Source organism: Falco cherrug, chromosome 5 (assembly GCF_023634085.1).
Source record: "Falco cherrug isolate bFalChe1 chromosome 5, bFalChe1.pri, whole genome shotgun sequence".
NCBI lineage: Eukaryota > Metazoa > Chordata > Aves > Falconiformes > Falconidae > Falco > Falco cherrug.
The window spans coordinates 51,436,950-51,458,031 of NC_073701.1; the positions used below are offsets into that span (position 1 = coordinate 51,436,950).

At 39.4% G+C, this 21,082-nt stretch overlaps 1 protein-coding gene across 1 annotated transcript in view; it reads right to left on the reverse strand.

Annotated features, from left to right (window-relative positions):
- The window catches only part of NELL2 (neural EGFL like 2), a 150,256-nt gene that overhangs the window by 30,951 nt on the left and 98,223 nt on the right, over positions 1-21,082 (reverse strand). The window contains exons 14-15 of the mRNA XM_055712519.1: positions 12,152-12,274; positions 9,799-9,894 (exon numbers count right to left, since the gene is read on the reverse strand). Coding sequence (XP_055568494.1) covers positions 9,799-9,894; positions 12,152-12,274 — 219 coding nt within the window. The remainder of the gene's footprint in view (positions 1-9,798; positions 9,895-12,151; positions 12,275-21,082) is intronic.

The following is a 21,082-nucleotide window of genomic DNA, read 5'->3' on the forward strand; positions in this document are numbered from 1 at the left end:
TAGGAATTTCAGATTTGACAGTACACATTAGGCCTGTCTACTTGGCACCCTCTATTACTGAGGATATTTCTCCCTACTAATCACCAGTCAAAAGTAGAATACAATATATTAATCCCTAAGCAGTACATCAGAAAACTGTATTTAACTAAACAAAACAATTCAGAAGCATGTAAGCAGTGCAGAGGTTCATGTTCCTAGAATTACTGTTCTCAAAAACTATTTATTTGAAATCAAGGCAAGCCAAAATTAAAAATAAATAAATAAATACTTTCCAAGTACTGAAAGGACTTGGGAACACCACCAAGGCACTGGTTTAGATGTTTCACTGTGGCACAGTTCAGTATTTGAATCATTGCTCTTAGGCACTATTTGCGTACAGTATCTCAGAAGGTAAAAGTTAATAGCTTTCACCCTGGGCAACAAGAAAATTACATTAAGATGGTCATGCAAATTACTGTGTCAATTTTAGCCTTGTGCTTCCCAGTGCTTGTTCAAATCTCAAAAGTCACCTTGTATTTTGAAAAGATTACAGAATTTTTCAACCACAAGAGCTGAAATGTTGTCGATCGGATGACTCGATATACTGGTATGGCTTTGTAATGATTCATATAGTCATATCCTGCTAACTTCTCCTCAAGTCACTAAAAAAAATTTATGTGAAGGTGTTTGTTTCACATTGCATAATTGTTGTCCAGTGATATCACTGCATAACACAATTTATGTATTTAAAAATTCATTATTAGGTTTCTGTATCATTTTACCAAAACATTATCATAGTGACATATTAGTCTTTTTAAGTAGAATGAACTGTTATGTTTAAAGAAGACAAAGAAGGTGATGCTGTAGGATGCTTCCTGAAAGTTTGCCCATGATTCTACTATTTGATTTTCTACAAGAAGACAGCATTTAAAATGGATAATACAGAGTAAGATGTGGTATTGCTAAACACACTAGTTATATGCATTACCTCAATAAACCAAGCCTAGCTCAAACAACACTGTCCTTGCCTCAGAAATCAGTAGCTGACATGCAAAACGGCCATCTCTGAGAAGGCCAAGGCAGTAATGCAGACCGCTCATTACCCAGCCTGTGCAAGCCGCATAGTAACTTTATATAGCAGAGATGCAAGTTATAAAGCAGGATGTTGCAGCATCCTCAGCAAAACTGTCACATTATTTTTAGAAGCTGGGTCCTGTCTTTTTCTGCTGAGATGGGAACCACAGAAAGATACTAATTAAATGCAGGTGCGTGAAGTGTTTTTGTTTCAGAGATTCAGCTCCTGAGTATAAAAAGTACAGTTAGCTATTTACTGTTTAAGTTTAAACGGGGGTACTGAGAACTCTGTGTCTCCATCTTCATCTGAACTATGCCTGGAAAGGCCAAACTTACCAACCCAACATGTCACATACCCAAATTTCCATAGGGCAGGGAGCCGGGACACTTGCCAGGGAAATGGAAAGCACTTGGAAGGACTCAAGAAGGAGAAATGGCAGTGGTTCCCCAAGCCTAGGGCAGCTAAGTTCAGTGACTAGCTGGGCATGTTAGGTCCAGCATTTCTCCTTGCTTGTATTCTCCCACAGCTGAGGCTTTGAGTTACATGGGGACCCCACACCACAGCCTCAGCACTGCTGCACAGCTATAGCATGCAGTCCAGCATGCAAGCTGGATTTCAACTGCTTGCCAGCCACCACAATTCAGCTTCTTTGGGTTTTGTCCTGGGTGATATTTTTTTTCTTTTGCTTGTACCTACAAACTTTGAAAGTTACCGACATTGAAATGCCAGGCTTGAGTGGCTCCAAAAGGTCTGACTTTCATAATATGATGAATTCTTGCTGTACGCTGGGATCTATTAAAATATTTTACACTGCAAATCATGCTCGAGTACTGTTTGTTTGTAAAAATTTTATCCAGGCTCCATAGGTTAATCCAACATTTTCTTATTGCTGTGAATTGAAGCCAGCCCTTTAACATAATTAAAACATTTCCTGCCAAAAGTATCCTGTAACTTAAGTCTCAAACCCAGAAGCCTCCCCAAAAACAGGAGAGTGATTCTCAGGACACCAGGATCCAAGCAAGCCAGATGGGCTATGAAAACTAATCAGCTATGGGAGGCATCCCTTCCTCCTACAGCTATTGATCTGGACAGTTGGTGCCTGCGCTGCCTTCCATGTTTGTTCCACTTTCCTTTTGCTCCCTTCTTTTGTTTCCTCCTTTGTTAAAAAGCCCAGCAATGCCTTAAGAATTTCAGAGGATTAAATGATGAACCCTTATGTGCTTTCTGCCCAAGAAGTTTGTATGTTATTCTCATTTATTCCGGCACACAACTGGCTTCCCTGGTTAGACTATGAACTGTTGAATGGTACTCCTCTTACTCCAGGTTTGTGCAGGACCTTGCATACTTGTACCATAAATTTGAGCCTTTTGGTATTATTGTTGCAAATCCCAATCCAACTATCTGTAATTTAAATCTTCATTGTAAAAATAAAACTGAGAAAATGGCAGATTCGTGAGTTGTTGGGAAAGTTTTGACTGTGATTCTTTCATAGCTTACAGAGATTTTGCATTAGACCGCAGCCAAGAATTTTTAAGAATTCTGCCGAAAGAAATCCCAGTTCTAACAGAACTGGTTCAATGCTCTGTGGGCTTCAAATGCCATTTGTGTCACAGCTTTAGCTTCAGAGCCTACCTGGCCACAAGCTGATTGTGGTTGTTTCAGCTGAACACAAGGGATCAAGAGCTTAAATGGAAGTAGTTCTCTCCTGATGCTAAAAGGACTGAAATATCTCATTTTTACAAAATCAGCAATGTTAACAAGCTTTCTGGTTACTTTGACAAAGCTTTCTATTCCAATATCAGTAAGTTTATTTTCATAATAACTTCGGTATCAGAATTAAAATATTTTCACAAGCTTCCTTTGGAACAGCAGTAATAATAGTCTTCAATAATCTGGAGAGTGCTATTATTATGGTCCGTGTACATGAACAAATTAATTTGGATTTGCTGAAAAAAGCAACAGACATACATGTTAATGATTTAGTTTATATAGAAGAGTGGCACAAACTCTAAGAGATCTGGTCCATAACAATTATTTCCCAAATCACTTGTCTAGATTGTCTTTCAGTATTTTGAACCACCAATGTTAAGTAAAAATTTATAAAAATCTGTCTTACTGACATCAAGATTTTTTTCCTACTCCATGAAATACTCGCAACATGTACATTATTTTTGTTTGAGCTTTCCATATATGGAAAAAAAGATAAAAAATACAGAGAAAAGCCAAATAATATATTTTCCTTGGATTTGACTATTTCTGAGAAAGCTCAAATAAGAGATGGTGATCTCACATACCTGATGCTCACCATCTTTTTCATAAATTCAGTTACACATTTAATTAAGCCAACTGTTAGTAATAATGTATAGCTGAATGCATGTAGAATCTGTAAGTTAAACTTTTTCTCAACAGTTCCTTTGAAAGGTAACAGCTTTGTGTGCCAGTTTATTTTCAGCAGTTTGCCATGGATTGTTTAGTAACAGGTGGACATGACTCCCGTGAAATCCAAGGAAAGTTCATTATCAGGAAATGCAAGTTACAGCCAATCATCCATCAAAAAAGCCATACATTTCCAGCCAACCTGTTAAAAAAACTACATCAAAACACTACCAGTAGCAAAACTCTGTTATTTGATCTTATGCATAATTAAAAGTGGTCCAGGGGAATACTCAAAGCACAAAACAAGTGTGGGAACTCAAAAAAGCAGCTGACAAGCAGCAAAAACGCATTAATCTTGTACACATGCACTAGCAGATATGCATATATAGGAGAACAAACCTACTCTTAGAGCTCTTTCATCAGATTAAAGGGGAGTTACAGTAACATCAAGCAGATCTAACAAAGTCAACCTGTGCTGGGTTCTAAACTAAAATACTTTTCTAACACAGTTTAAGACAGCATTTAAAAATGCCCATTGAAGAATTCATAATTTTCCAATCAAAGACAGTATTAAATCAGTTATTTTGACAAAGTTTAACAGGCACAAATATTTTTAGATTTCCTTGGTCGTCTCAGCTTTCTACACTGCGGAAAGCTGCTCTACTATGTTAACTACTACTGTGCCTTGTAAGACCTGAAAATCTTTTAACACAGGGGTCCTCAAACTACGGCGCATGGGCCAGATATGGCCCCCCAGGGTCATCAAACCGGCCCCCAGTATTTACAGAACCCCCCCGCCAGGGGTTGGGGGTGAACCAAGCAGCCGCAGATGACTGCCTGCCACTGCATCCATGCACCAGCCCCCTGGTTAAAAAGTTTGAGGACCCCTGTTTTAACACATAAACCTCACCTCCCTAAGCCAATGAATGCATCCCCGACATTAATGATGTCTCAACCCACATCCTTTAGCAAGAGAAACAGGAATTGTCCCACGTGTAATTTTTATGTTCTATTATCAATAAAAAAATAAAAAAAAGGTGCTGCAGGTTGATATATCTGCACGTTTCTTACATCTGCTTCCTCATTCCACTGATCCATTTCCATAGGACATAGGCCATGATTAATCTAAAAGGCTTCCAGCAGATCATGCTAAGGTATTGCCATAGCTTTGTTAACTGCAAGGCACTCCACAGTGAATGTTTCTTCTCATGGAAACACCTGACTAGCAATAGTAGTTGATTCTCCTTCTCCCATTTCTGAGCACGCCACAGCTCCTACCCCAGAAGCACGCATTTGGAAGAAAAAAAAAAAAAAAAGAAAGAAACCCATTATCATGTTTAATTACACACGGCTTCACTTCTCTTTGCAAAAGCTTCACTGAGTTTAGGAATCTCATATATAGCCTTTCCATGGCAGCTGACAGGTGAAAACAGTTACAGTTGTGCCAATAAACACAAGCAAGTTTCTGGTGCTAATCCACCAAACTGGGAAAGCCACTTTGAGCAGTGAGTGAACAGGTTTGCCCTGAAACCACGTTTCAACCTCAGGATAATTTTACCAGAAGACTTCTGACCTCTCGCATCGGAAGCAGGCTATCTGCTTCCAACTCATCGGTGCCCACTGCCTCCACTCCTCTCTGCTCCATTGGAAGGCTTGGAGAAGCTGTTAGTCCCATCACACGGAACAGTACATCTCCCCAGCCAATGCTGGCACAAAGGAAACAGGCCAGGTCTTTGCCACACAGTAGACAGCCTCATCAAAAATTTAGGGGGATGCTCTGGACACCAATAATCCCAGCTATTTCAGATCTGATTTATTCTTGTTCTTGGTCAATGACCTGTTCTACAACGTGAGCTTGGCTCTATAGGCAGGACCTAAGCATGGAAAGCATCATTTCTCTCAGGCTTTGGGAGGAATACAGACACTGATCAAGTGTGCAAGGATGGGTTTTGGAAAGCATAAGGAAAATGGTGAGGTACTCAATGCCTTCCTCACCCTGGTCTTTACTGGTAAGATTTGCCTTCAGGAGTCCCAGGTTGCCAAGACCAGTGGGAAAGACTGTAAGAAGAAAAATCTGCCCTTGGTGGAGTGAGGATCAATATCTAAATAACCTGGAAAAAACACAGGTCGATCAAAACTGATGGGATACACCCAAGAGTGCTGAGGGAGCTGGCTGGCACCATTGCAAGGCCAACCTCAGTTACCTCAGTTCTCTTCGAAAGGTCATGGTGACTGAGAAGCTCCTGAAAACTGGAAGAAGCATATGTGTTTGAGAACCGCAAGGATCCAGGGAACTACAGATCAGCCTCACATCCATCCCTGGGAAGCTGATGGTATCCTCCTGGACATTTCCAAACATATTAAGGACATGAAGGTGCTTTGGAATAGTAAGCATTGATTTATGAAGAGGAAGTCATACCTCTGAATGATAACAGACTGTTCTTTATTTAGAAAGATGAAATTCTTTATCACAAGTTCTTTTAAAAAGAGTAAAATTATCTTGTCAGAGGTATATTCGTTATTTTTAAGCTTAAGCACCCATCACTAGAAATTAATCTGACCAGTTTCTCCATAACATTTTTGATGTCATACGCTGACCTTTTGGGGTCTCCATTAAGAGTACCTGTTGTGGTTTTCTAACAGTGGCTACTATATTATTATAAATAATTTTTTTTTAGAGCCTTTTGAAATCAGATGACTAGGTTGGTGAATGGGAGGAGAGCAGTGGATGTTGTTTACTTTGACTTCAATAAAGCTTTTGATGCTCTTCTAACATCCTCAAACAAGCTAAGAAAGTGCAGGCTAAATAAATGGACAGTGAGGTGGTTTGAAAACTGGGCTCAGAGGGCTGTGAGCTGGAGGCTTGTCACTTAGCGGTGTACACCTGGGTAAACACTGGGTACTGGGCCAGTACTGTTTAACATTTGGACAATAAGGTAGCGTGCACCCTCAGCACGTTCACAGATGATACAAAATTTGGAGTAGGGGTTGCCACACCAGGTAGTTGTGCTGCCATTTAGAGGGACCTCAGCAGGCTAGAGAAATGGGCCAACAGGAGTGTCATCACATTCAGAGGGAAATGCCAAGTCCTACAGTTATTAAGGAACAATCCCAGGCACCAGTATGGGTTGGGGACTGGCCAGTGGGAAAGCAGCTTTGTAGAAAAAAGATATGGAGGTCCTGGTGGACACCAAGTTGAACATGAGCCAGCCATGTGCCCTTGCAGCAAAAGAAGGCCAACAGCCTTGTGGGCTGATTAGGAAAAGCACTGCCAGTGGGTCAAGGGAGGTGATCTTTCACCTTTATTTCATGCTGTTGAGATCACATATGGGGTGTTGGATCCAGGCTGGGCCCCCCATTACAAGAGAGACATGGAGCAAATCCAGCACAGTGCTGTGAAGATGATTAAGAGACCAGAGCATCTGTCTTACAAGGAGAGGCTAACAGAGCTGAGATGTTCAGCCTGGAAATTAAAAGGCTGATTGGGATCTTATCAATGTGTATAAACACCTGACAGTGTCGGGGGAAGCTGGACACCTCTCAGTCATGTTCAGGAAAGGCACCAGGGGGATAGGAAATGGCATTTGAACATCACAAAAATAATAATTATTTTTTTTTACTCTGAGGGTGATTGAACACTGGAATTGGTTGCCCAGAGCTTTATAGAGTTCTCCAATCCTGAAAATACTCCAAATCCAACCGGGTGCAGTCCTGAGAAACCAGCTCTATTTGAGCCTTCTCTGAGCAGAGGTATTAGACAAGATGATCTCCAGAGGTCCCTTCCAATATCATCCTTTCTGTGATTCTGAGAAATTATTTAAATGGTGCTATTACAGAGCTATTACCTTTTACAGAAGGAAACAGTAAGAACTGGTGTGCATTTTCCAGGTTATTGCTGGAATATGGGTTCAATCTTCTGTTAATTAATTCGTAGGTTCAGCAGCTGCTGACAATTACTATATAACTATACATTTTATTTCAAGTTAAAAATGCCAGGATTCTTCAATAAGCAGTTTTAAAATATATATAGCATAAACAGAAATAACTAACATGTAATTCAAAAATAGATTTGGCATCTTTATATCAATCCTCCTCCTTCCTTGTATGTGACTGCATCTAAAGATGTCTGCCTAGAAAAGATTAAATTACCTTTGTAGATAAAGTGACTGTTCAAAAAGAGAAGCTTCCAGGATAAATTATTTGTAGTATGAATGTCTTAAATCACTTCAAGCCTAACAAAAAGTACCTTCAGGAAACTGCTGCTTTCACTGGGAGTCAGTATGTATTGTCTGAGGCTCAGGTTTTCTTTTATAGCTGTATACAGCACCATCTTTCTGACAATGCAGCCTCAGAACAAACTAGCTTTTGCTCTTTATCGACAGGATAGCTCTTCCATTTGCCCCTCTCACAGTATTTCAGACTGTATGTTTCAAAGCCACGTGCAAGTATATTACAATCGTACTCTTGCACATCAATATCCAAATGAGGTCATGAGACTTGCAGCCCTGCGGCTGATCTCTAGTGTTACTTACTTCAACAGTAAGAAAAAAAATTATTTCCAGTGGAGGTCCACCAGGACAGAGGGGCTTTTCCTTGCAAGGCTGACCTATGAAACTGGTTTGGGGCTGACAAACTGGCTCCAAATCATAACAGTATCACCAGCTATGTGATATTAGGTCACTACCATACTAGCCTCATGTTAAATATTGAGATCAGACATTCACAAAGGCTTCATACCTGGTCCAAGTCTTTGCCTGCCCTCCAATATGTTTCCTGAAGGGCAGGAAGGATGGGCAACTAGGCCAGCAGTCCAGCTGCTTTCAAAGCACGTTTGGGGCTGAACACAGTTAAGTTAAACATGTCTGAACTTTCTCAGTTGGGAACAGAGTGTCCCTGGGATCCCCTCTAAAGAAGGGATCAGAGACAGGACTTCCAGGGGCAATTCAGAAAAGCCAGTAAGATCTCTCTTTGATTGTGCCTATTAGTATTGACTATACAAGTAGAATAAAGCAAATATGCTTCTCATCTACACACTTCAGACCAGAGTATAAAGCTGGAAAAGATGAATGTGGGCCTTGAAACTATACATGCGATATTTAGTTGATAACAGCAGAATGCTGCAAGGAGCATATAAGACAAATATTTCTAAAACAAAGTAACTGTTTTAATACTTGAGCATTATCTTAGCATACAATTTATTCTAAACAAAAACACAACAGTGTTACATTGAAGACACCTTGCTACCCTGTACCATGTTATTTGCAGCCTGTGAAACAGTGAGGAACACTTGAAAATTTGCTCTTGACATTTTTCTAGAAACAGAGGAACAATCAGGATAGTGCTTTTCACACAGCTTCCCTCTAGTGTACTGTGGTAATATGCGCTCAAATACAGAACAATGAAAACAATCACACTTCTCACGTCTCAAATGGACCAGGTAACACAAAATTCAGATCAGCCTGTGTTTTTCATTAAACTGGACAGGTTTACAAGTCAGATGAAAGCAATACTTGCTCAAATGACCTCCTTTCCTCTGTTTGGAAGATTTATTGAAGGCAATATAGAACAGCAACAATAGTCAATCATAGATGGCAGACTGCCCTTTTATTAGGCGTACTGAAGCCAATTAATCTAAGTGAGCTTTCTCCCTTTATCTCCTGGAGGCATGTACGGTTATAATGCATTTAAACACTCTACATCAATAAATAAAGGTGCTGAAACTATTTATTTTAACTTTGAAAAATTATTTACAAGTACTTGAGATGCTAAATATTAACATTCTACATACTCTGCTGGGCCATATAATTTGACTAGATCCAAGACAAAAAATAAAGTTCTAAAACAAGAATTTGTGGTACTGCCATCCTCAGGGGTAGGAGGAAGAGAAAGAAATGCCTACAAAAGGAGGTAAAACCAGTAGGAACACTGAAGCCTACCTTAACACTGAGTAAAAAAAGGTAAGTTGATCAGAAGTCTTCAAATAATGTTGCAGGGAAAAGTGGGCTACTGAACCACTCAGACATTTACAGCACAGAAGCAACCAGTTACTGGAATTTATTTCCAGATGTCAGATTATCTGCAATGTATAGGAGATTGTAAAGGCCATTTGAGGTGAAAAGCAATACTCTTATTAATTATGGAACATCAAAACCCAAGATGTCTTAATTCATGTTCTCATTTTTGCGGTCCATGTGCTTCTAATTAGAACTGCTGTAATATATTCTCTTGGGAGGCACATAAGAAAAGTGAGTAACTTTTTAGTAGCAACTTCCTCTTTCAGGGCACACACTTAAACAATCCTTTATTCTTGGATTACCTCAAACATCCTCCTTGGATTACCTTCATTGTAAATTCAGTTATAAGCTTACCAGTTTCACAGCTGGGCCCAGTGAAGCCTTGTGGGCAGGCACACACATTGGAAGCGATACAGGCTCCTCCGTTCCTGCACCCGTTTTTGCAAAATGCTGCAAAATGCAAAATCACAATATATCGGTAACAGAACTGCACTCAGCAACCACGCAGGTGGCCATGGGCTGCTGGCAGGCTGACACAAACACAGTCCCTGCAGCACTCAGTGCAGGGACTGCCTTCTCCTAAGGACAGAGGTCACAAAGAGATGGTTTATGGCCACCCTGCCTCACTGGCCAGATGGGCTGACAAGCTACAGAAGGAGATTAGAGTAAATCATCTGAAGACAAAAGCTCACATATGTGCTCCTTTGCATGCACCAGGCAGTAGTGAAAGGCAGCATCTTCCCTAGGAACAGACTCTTCCTAGAGCAGTGCTGGTCTTCTCTGCTGCCCAAATAAAGGCCTGGGCACAACAGGCACATCTGAACACTAAATTGTCTGGCTACCTCATTCCTTGACTAATCAATTAGATTGAAACAATCTAAAAAGTCACTTTGTCTCAGGAACTTAGAAACTTTTACCATTTACATCTTGAAGTCAATCCCTGGATTTGTTCTTTGGCATGTTGCAATCTAAGAAGCTGGTGCTTACATATTTTGGTGCAGCATTCTCCAAAGACGGTTCTGAATATGTCTATGCTTTAAAGAGCCCCTTCTGCAGACAAGAGTGCAACCAGCTCTGATAGAAAACATAGCAGCTGTTAACTGCTCCAGTTGAATTTGCAATATGCAACCAGAAATGCTCTGGTCACAAGAAACCGCAGGTGAAACTAAGCAGATGGAGGTTATCTCTGACATAAAAGCATTGATGTGGGGCACTGATCTAGCCCTGCACTTGTAACCAGCCATCAGAGATGCCAGGCTTTGGTTTGCAGCTGCTCTGTGTAACAGCACCACTGATGAGGTCTTAAGGCTCATCTGGAGAGAACACAAGTGTTATCAATTTGAGCTTTCCAGCTCTCAGTTTCCAGACACCAGCCTTGTGGCATGAGGCCCCGGGCACCGAGTGAGACATCCAAGATTCCCAGAGCAGGATGACACAGCACACAGCACAGCTGATAGCACAGTGCATGAAAAGCTGCCAAAGGCATGGGGACAAGAGGTGCATCCAGGTCTCTCTGAAGAGCACTGGCATCCAAGCCAGGGCTCCAGAAAAGTACATTTTTCAGATTGCAATACGCAGGCTCAGAGCCTTCTCCTGCACACTGTCTTTTCAGTATTGAAAAGAGAGGGAGGAAGGGATACACTTTTCTTTCACAGTGGGACCAGGCGCCCTCTGAAATGTCAGACCTGCAGTCAAAGCTCTTATTCAGAGAAGGAGGAGCTGAGCGCGGTGCACTAGGGTTATGCAGCTTCTCTTTAACACAAAGAAATCTCAATTACCTTTTTGTAAGCCGACACACCTCCAGCAGAAGGACTGGTGAATACTCCCAAGCACAGCACAGGAGTGAGCTGCACAGACAGAGCTCTCTTCTGACAGGAGTGGCTCTGGGTTTGAACCTCCTAAGACTAAGACTTTTACCCCATTACCCAGAGGAGGGAGCCCAGCATAAAAGGGAGGATTTGCCAAGGTCTCTCCCCATGTGCTTGACTGGAAGCAGACCAGGCTGCCATCTGAACCAGTTCCCCTACAGTTACACTACTTTTATTTTCAAGCACCCTCTAGGATCCTATGGTCAGAGCCCGAGGACTTCCAAGGACTTGGGCCCAAGTACCAAGTATCATCTTCTTTGATGTGAAATGCAATGGAAACAAAAGCAGCATTGTATCTCTGGGAAAGCATCTTTCTAAGGCTAGAAGTGTAACTTCTGACGTTCACCAGTGAATGAGAATGTTAGGAATCAAGGCACCACCTCACGTGCACCAAAGGTTTTGTGCATTCGTATCAACTGCTTTTCTCATTTAGAGTAAAAAGACACAGCATACCAAACAACTTTTCAGTTCATGCAAGCAAAATAGCAAGCGATTGACCATCGACAATGTAGATCTGACAATGTTTCCACAGCTGTAACTTTGTTGGTAACTGTGGGCTTCCTTCAGTGGTGTAGCACATATAGAAACTGTTACCTTGACCCAGAAATGAAACATTGTTACTTCACATTTTAGAGCACATCCCATCACTGTGAACTCTGCCAAATGCAAAGTCAGTGTGTATCTGTCTATGAAGATCATCTTATAGGTGCAGGACCTAAGTGCCTAGCCTAGCATTTTGCCTGTCTTCTTCAAGGCACATGACCAGATTTGCATCAGCTATGACAAAGCCCCTCATCCAGCTCCAAGACTGCCGGCCCCCAGGGTTTTCAGCGGCTTACCTTTGCAGATGGTACCATTTCCCGTGTAACCTGGCTTGCAGACACAGTTGTGCCCACCCACAGTGTTGAAGCAGAGCGCATTTTCATCACAGTTGTGCTGGTTTGTTATACATTCATCATGCTCTGAAAAAGGAAACAAGAATGGGATGGTCCTGAATTTTTAAGATACAACAAAATAAAAGCTTTGCAGAGGTTTCCACATTAATAAGAGATAAACACAGTACTGACAACAGGGCTATGTGAACAGGTAACCATGGGATAGCCAGGGTATGTATTTTTAGCACATACTAGTATGTGACAACTGCTGCAGCACAATTCCACTTTCATTAACGGGGAGCCACCAACATTACATTTTCTATGTGGGCTACACTTTTCTTGTAAACACTTGCCAAAGAGCCAGCTAGCATACTGAAAATCCATATGTTAGTTCCACTGTATAATTTATTCATGGAGGTTTATCTTATGCGGGATTCATAGGGTTTCCTTCAGAAAGCTGACTAATGGTGTGAGACACGCTCCAAGCTGCAAAAGATACGGATAGCAGAAGGCAGGACTTCACAACGTAGCCCGTGTTTTCCCTCCCTTCAGTGCATACACAGCGCTTTATTTAGACAAAATAAATAACCCAAAACCAAAGGTCTGCCAGATTTTCAAGGGACTTTTGGTATGGCATGCTCTAGCACCAGAGTGTGATGGATGACACTCATCAGTCTGTTGGGAATAAATCTGGACAATAAGACTGTGTGTTAATCTGCAATGCCCTGTTTAATCTGAAACAAAAAAGTATAAGTGTTCAGGTTTCTGAACATTTTAATGTCTTAAGTTTGTGGTTTTTAAGAAATGGAAAATGCAATTTCAAAATAAGATGCTTTGAAGTGTCATTTCAAAATGCTACATGAAATGCTCTACTATTTTCAAAATGCACTATCTCAGTCTGTAGGCATCAAAATGAAATGTTTCCATCTTCTGCAAATATTCCTTGGATTTTCTTTACATCAACGGTATTCATCTATCCATAAATAATTTCAGACTCCTGAAATTTTAATTTCAGGAAAACCAACTCTTTGGGGACCATAAAGACACCCAGTGTCAATCAGTACACATGGGCTAACCTGCATGTGAGGTTTTCATAGCCATCACTCCACCCAGCTTTTAGCAAATTTTATTAGTGTAACTTATGCCAGTTCTGGCTATTTGGCACAAGTCTTAAATCTGGAATTGGATGCTCTTTCTTCCCCAGTTTTGAGTATGTCACTGTGCTGAATCTTTCCCTCTATAAATAAAGAACTAACGCCTGCACATACCCCACAGAGTTGTCAGGAAAATTAATTTCTTAGCATTTGCAAATCACTATGGAAATGTTCAACTTGTTATTTAAATACTGGCCATAAACTGTAGGAATATAAAGCTGGCAGAACAGCACATCTCTAATCCATCAGTAGATGTAAATTGTCTTCTAGGAACGGCAAATACCTGTTGTTCAAAAAAGGGTAGGGGGGAAAATCACCACAATGTAACTAATCAATTTTAAACACTACAGAGGCTTAGAAATTTATTTGTGGGGGGTTTGTTCTTGTTGAATGAATATTTGTTTGGGTTTTAATAACACTAACCTAATACACCTCCTTCTAAACAAGGACTTACATACCTCTCATATCACCAGTGGTCTCAACCCTCCACACTTACGGAGCTGAATCCCTGGCAGGCTGCAGCAGAGCATAGGCTGCAGGCCTCTGCCCTGAAGCATGAGATTTAATTACTTTGCTCTCAGCATGAATATCTAAAATTGTTGTTGTTCACTGAATGATCTAGCCCCTCTAAAATTCAGTTACAATATTTGACCCTGACCTCCTAACACAGTGAAATCTCTCATGCTGGCTGAAACAGTATTTATGTTAGATCAGTCCACAAAAGAAAAAGTGACCAGGCAAATTAGGTAAAGTGTTATCTGTGGTATAATAGTAACTTGGTTTTCTTGGTTTGCATTAATATTATGATATTATTTAAATACAGTATGTTATTTAAATAGATATATAATATTTTCTCATTTTTAAATGTTCTGTATAACAAACAACAGGAAAATAACTGTGGAAATGTGCACAAAATGCACTCAGCAAGCCAAAATATTTTGCAAAGCCGTTATCTTGGTACATCGGGAGGTAGGGTAAACTCAGCTATGACATCATTGAATTTGACAGATTAAGTATCATGCTCAACAAGGAAGTATAGCCATACACCCTGTGCCTTAGGAATGCAAAAGCATTGCTGGCACATATGGCAGCTCTTTATTAGCAATAAGAGTATATTAGAGGGAAGTGGGTAATCACAGATTGTCACACTAGGAGCAACAGGTCTATGCACGTGGCTGGAGCAGCTCTGAAAGCCCATCAAGGCACCCACAGACAGGACAAGTGCCCTGGCATCTATGCCAAGCAAATTTGCTATCGATAATCCAGTACAACATATTTATAACACCTTGCAGTACCAGGGCCTTGAAAACCATTTGCACAGATCTAAGTCCTTCATATAAAAAGACAACTGTCACACTTGAGTGTGCCTTTGTAACATTTACTCTGGGCTAACTACTGAGTCTTTTAAGGTGGATTCTTCTTACAGTGTACAGTATCCGTAAAATTAACTTTCCATCAGCTAAGCAATGGGGCTTGGATTCAAAGGTAGTATGCCTGGTTTCCTACTCTATGTAAGAAACTTCAGTATTTCTTATCCTCCTGTAAGAAAGTTCATGGAGGATGCTTGCTAAGATTTCAGGAAGAGGATCCAGCACATAGCCCGAACTCTATCAAAACAGCCAGCACTTCTACTTCTGTAGTTATGTGCTCAAACTTCAGGTCTATTTTTATTTAAATCAAATATTAGCAACTCATGAAAATTTCATGGGTCTGATAAATGATTCTTGGATTGAAGTTTACATGTCATATTTAGGAAGAAAATGTCTCAGAGTAGGAGGAAATTCTGTGATTCAATTAAAGGAGTAGCAATTTTAAAACGATTGGAATGGAGAAAAAAAAATCAGGAAAAAAAAAGAATCAGGATGTTTTACAATCCATCTAGATTTGTTGCTCTTTATCATCTGAGCTTAGCTTCAATAGCACACTTTAAATCATTTAAACATAGTACTTCTCCATATTCCTTCTTAAAGTGGCACCTAACAGTGTGGTCAGCCTACACTTCAGAACTAGATCTATTGTAGACTGATTACAAATGGTTAAACTAAGCCCAAAAAATTCAAGTACATAAAGCATCTTACTACGTTCACTCTTCTAGCACATGGCACACTATCCACACCAATTTAAAGAGACCATCAGAAACAGCTCCTTCCAGAATTCTCTGTTAATAACAAGGTAGATTGTCCAGTTTTACTAAAGATAGAAATACTTATTTGTAACAAAAAGGGTGGTGGTCTGTCGATAATTCTTCATTAATTCATGCTTATCACTTTAGTTTCTTTTTGGAAAGTCACCTTTAATGAGGAGGACATTGCAGAGACTGAGTTAATCAATCTTAAACATCAAACCAGCAACTGTAGAAGCAGATAGAGCAGTGCAGCGCATTAAAAAGAAACACGCGGTTTATAGAAGAGTCTTCTAAAGAGAACCTTTTTCAAAGTTCAAGAACAAGTATAGAAACATTATTTGCATTACTTAGAAATGTCAGTACTGCCCAAATATATTTCTGATGCTGCAAGAAGCAACACTGAGGCCATTCATTTCAAGCATCTTTAGAAATCACGTGACACACATTTTAAAAAGTTGTATACTTATTTCACTGCACACCATAATGAAGATGGGGACAGGCCAGGTACAACAGTATTACAGAGGCAAAGAAATAATTACTTTTGCAGAGAGACTTTAACGATTAGCAAACCTGAATTTACAGAACACAAACATCTTCTATAAAGACCAAATGCACTGGTTTCAATGTTTGCTGCTAAAAATTTATTATCTAATATATCTAAATTCCATTTTGCACTGTTCAGGACTCTATGCTCAACAGTGTCAAAATTCATAAAATCTCCATTCTGGGCACCAACCAAAGTTTTAAATATAGTATTTATATTGGCTAAATTATCTCTAGAATAAGGTCTTTCTAGATAGAAAAAAAAATAACTCCAAAATTTGCTATTGCTCCGTTTTAATAATAATAGTAACAGTAAGTTCCATTAAATAGTTCTTAGGACACAGATGACTTAGAGATGCAAAAAGTTATGTGACAGTGCAGTTAATTCACTTATGTACATTTGGGTGTGCAGCAAATAGATTATATACACAATTACATATACATATATGTGCATATATATATGCACATACAGTAAGGGTGATGTACTTTTTTTAATTTTCGTTCATTTTGAAATACTACTCTAGAATATTCCATATGGTTTGCTTGACAAAAATGTTTTTACTTCAGAAGCATATCTAGGGTGAAGTACTGCATCTAAGGAGACAGACTGCTGGCATAAAATAATCAAGACTCACTAGATCCTGTGATGTATGTCAATGCAATGACAGATGGGGATCTGTCTTATGAAGTTCATTATCTGTGCAGTGATTCTTCCAGAATTTAGTAAAATTTAACATGCTGTCCACAAGGTGTGTCACCTGCCTCCTCATTATCCTAGCACTATACATTAGTCCCTATCCTTCCTACTGTGTATTTCATGATTAAAAATAAATAAAAGTCCTTATAGCAATTCTTACTTGCATACTGCAAGCCTTCCCAGTATTTGCCTTGCGCATCCAAATTCTGTAAATGTCTAAGAAAAAAAATAAACAACAGACAGAATCCAATCCAACAGCAAAAAGGAATGATGACTGAGTTGCATCACTTACTTATGGGTACAGAATGTTATGCTGGCGGTTTTCCTCAACCACCCATTACCAACATTGGAAATTAAGAGCTAAGATCACACTTAAGACACAGAAATTCATTAAAGTTCCCAAAAACATAAATTAAATGCATCCCCCCAATTGTAATCTTGTAACACAATGCAACAGATACTACTATCTGAGTGAGCAACTTGTGGACCAGGATTAAATTAAAACAATTTAAATGCAGGTAATATATTAGATATTTTCTCCTTTTAATGCCTCTGCATTCTTGAACTTAAATTACTTTCAGCCTCCTGTCTCCCTCCCATGACTTGGTATAGATCTATAAAACCGTGCCACCAGCTGTCATCTGACATGGCAGTGACAACAGATAAGAGTTACTTGAATTATCAATAGCTGACAAACTTAAATAGCCACCTACAGTTTATCTTAATTACAAGCTTTTTTGCCCTATACAGTTCACATACAAGAAAAAAACTAGTAGTAATTATAAGGATAGTTTGGAAGACTTACTCCATTAAGATCATTTGGGAAATGACAGATGGTTAATTTCTTTAAGACTTCATATTAACTTGTTTAAACTCTAATTGGCAGGGTTACTTAAAGTCTCAGTACAGGCACACTATTTTCAAAAGAGTAAATGCTGTAAATTTATTGAATTATGCTATTTGCTGGAGCATGGCCACAGAAGGGCAACAAAGCTGGTGAAGGGTCTGAGCACAAGTCCTGTGAGGAGCAGCTGAGGGAACTGGGGTGTTTTAGCCTGGAGAAAAGGAGGCTCAGGGCAGACCTTACTGCTCTCTGCAACTACCTGAAAGGAGGCTGTGAGCAGGTGGGGGTCGGTCTCTTCTCCCAGGTAACAAGCAACAGGACAAGTGGAAAGGGCCTCAAGTTGCACCAGGGGAGGTTTATATCGGATATTAGGAAAAATGTCTTCATCAAAAGGATTGTCAAGCATTGGCACAGGCTGCCCAGGGAAGTGGCTGAGTCACCATTCCTGGAGGTATTTAAAAGCTGGGTAGATGTGGGCTTAGGGACATGGTTTAGTGGTGGACTTGGCAGTGCTAGGTTAATGGTTGAAATCAATAATCTTAAAGGTCTTTTCCAAACTCTGATTCTACGTCTCCCATATATTTATGTTAAATTTGGGGATTTATATTGCCCAATTTAAGTATTAATTTTTCTATAGACACTCCTTAATTGAAATGCAAAATGGAATCTGTGCTTTAATTACTCATAGAGTTAACATCACAGTTTACCCTTCGTTAACGCCAAAGTCATTAATCATTAAATAACGACCAACAGCAGCTGTCCTCAGCTGAAAGCTAGGGATATGAAAAGCTAGGTCTCCCAACAACAATCTCTTCACTGTTAATCCTGTTACTTTCACCTTCATTCACTCCCGTATATCTATGGTGCTCTTGGCCCTCATTTTCTAATCCTTTCTTCAGTGCAGCCATAAACAATGATTTCTGTAGATCTATGTCCAGAATTTTCCTACTTTTTCCTCTTAATTATGTTGATAATAAAAATAGCTCTGGCATGTGCACGTTCTATTTTCAAGGTCTGTTTAGAGACCATCCTATTTTCTGAAATGCTGCTTCTGTCTGTAATTACTTAGTCCATTGTTGTTCTTCAGGGAGAACAGCTGCCATCATCTCACCCAGATGTCTACTTCTCTCGTTTATCTATTAGCTTATTTACTTATTCTATATTTAGTGTTAATATGATAAAAAAAGAAAAACCAGATAACTGTATTGAAAACTGAGGAAGAAAATCCACTTGGGAAAACGGCCACAATCCAGTGTTCCTTTTCATATCCATTATGAGAAAGCTCCAGGGATGCGTCTTAGTTATACTAGTAGGAAGATATAACAGGGAATCTATATTACTGGCAGTTATTGATGTGGGATTAAAAGTAGCTGAAAAAAACAGTTAATCAAGAGAAGAAACAAGCACTCACTCTCCTTGCAGCTGCCTGTGAGGCTAAGAGGGCTTTGGAGAAAGCTCTGAGGTGGCTGTAGCTCTGACAAGACTTGAGACAGGCACAGACTGAGCTGCACATTTGGAACTGGTACAGTTTGTTTCACAAAAAGACAAATCCTGACACTAAATATGATCATGAAATCCATCCCTAAAACACTTCCCATTTCCAGTCAAGAAGTTCTTTTCTCTCTAGAACCAAAACTTTTAATGTGTGCACTGTTCTTTACCAATGTGGAGAACACAAGGGAGATCCTGGGATGAAAAATCCCTGGAGAAATACTGCATATTTATGTGCAAATATAAGTTCAAAAAATATGGGACATTCTAATCCTAGTAAATACTAGTTTCTTTGAAAGCTTACTCTAAGAAGATTTTTAATTTTATGTTCTATTTCACAACTGATTTTCACCTAAAGAAAACTATTTCACACACCAAAGCCTGCAAGACGCATATACTTTTCTTCCTACCCTTCTACTTTGACTTTAAGACTGTTTTCTTTGCACAAAATCTCTTTTATTTATTTTTTGGTTATTCCTGTTCCAGGTTTTCCTCCTAGACTGAAGGAATACATAACTCTTACCTGTAAGTCCCTTTGAATTGTCCACTAGGAATTCCACATTCTGTAGCTCTAACAATGGATTTTATGGCTCTAAGCTGAGTATATTCTCCCCTAGGACTCAACTTGAAAAGCCTAACACACGACTTGAATGTTGATCTGTCCACCTTTCCTGTGGTATTTGCACACCAATAGTCCATGCCAAGGTCTTCTGGCACTCAGAGAAGACAAAGATATTCTCGCTCTCGGCTACAAGAGACAAGTTGATGGGTAAAATATATATTTCAAGGCAGGCCTACCATTACTCCCTTCATCTTCCTCCATAGCTCTTTGGCAAATCATTTTAAGTGTTTTAAACCCACCTAAGTTTCATCATCTTCAAAATGTGTGTTGTAATTCTGATTTCCATTTTCATGGAACAAGACATATTTTTGCAAAATATTCACATGCCTCTCGTGGAGGCTTCTATTGTAATATTAATCAGCGTTACTTCATGTAACATCCTGTGAATTTTTACACTTTTCAACCAGTTAGGCAGAGGAAACATGTTGAAGAATATTTAGTATGACAGCTAAAGTTTAAAAAGGTTGGAAAAAACCCTCCTTTATGTCTGCCATTTTTTATATTCCTTCTTGAACAGAAAAATTTAAGGGAAGGATTTTCTAAGGCACTTAGCATAGGCCTAGCTGTTTCCCCTAAAGGAAAATCCGTAACTCCCACTGATTTCAATGGCAGGACTGTAATGCAAATGTAAAATTATTTTGAAAATCCCACCTTAAGAGATTTCAGTGTAGACATAAGGTCTGTGACCTTGTCACCAACTTCTTTCTTGCCTTAATTCAAACTGATCTCTTAATATCTTGTCTCTTCTACTACTGACATTTTGAAATAAGTTTTCTATCTTTTAAAAGGCATTTCATCATGTAGACTTTCTCCATAATTTCATCTTATTATTTTATATTTTTATTATCTAGCCAGACACATTATTTGTTCCTAGGTAAATCTTTTTAATTTCCAACTTGTGTTGTACATGAAAACTCCCAGGCACTTATGATGAACTGATGCTTTCAAAATCTTCTATTACATTGTCAAAAGTGACAATGATAGCAAATTCTACATTTATAGTAGTGCTCCCTACTTTATTGCTGGTAGAATAGCCAGACTAGAGCTGTAAATATGCTACTCCAATTTCCTAAGCCAACTGAAGAATGTTTATTTCTTCTCCTAATGCCCAACCCTTTTAATTTACTGTTTCCTTACTAAAAGGCTCCGTAACAAGTCTGCCACCAGCAGCAGATACATGTTGGATATTTGGCCTCCATCCTACACATATTTTGGTTATACAAAGAAAGCAGGAAAGTGGCTCAATAACTGCTGCTGAGGCTCCTGACTTGCTGCCTGCTCTCGTATTTCACTAGTAACAACTTACAGACCATCTACATAACCAGAGGGCTCCACAAAAACACCTCTGAACACTTTTTCAGCACAGTTAACAGAAGGATGGATATACAATGGAACAGGAGAAAGATGTCTCAGCAATCA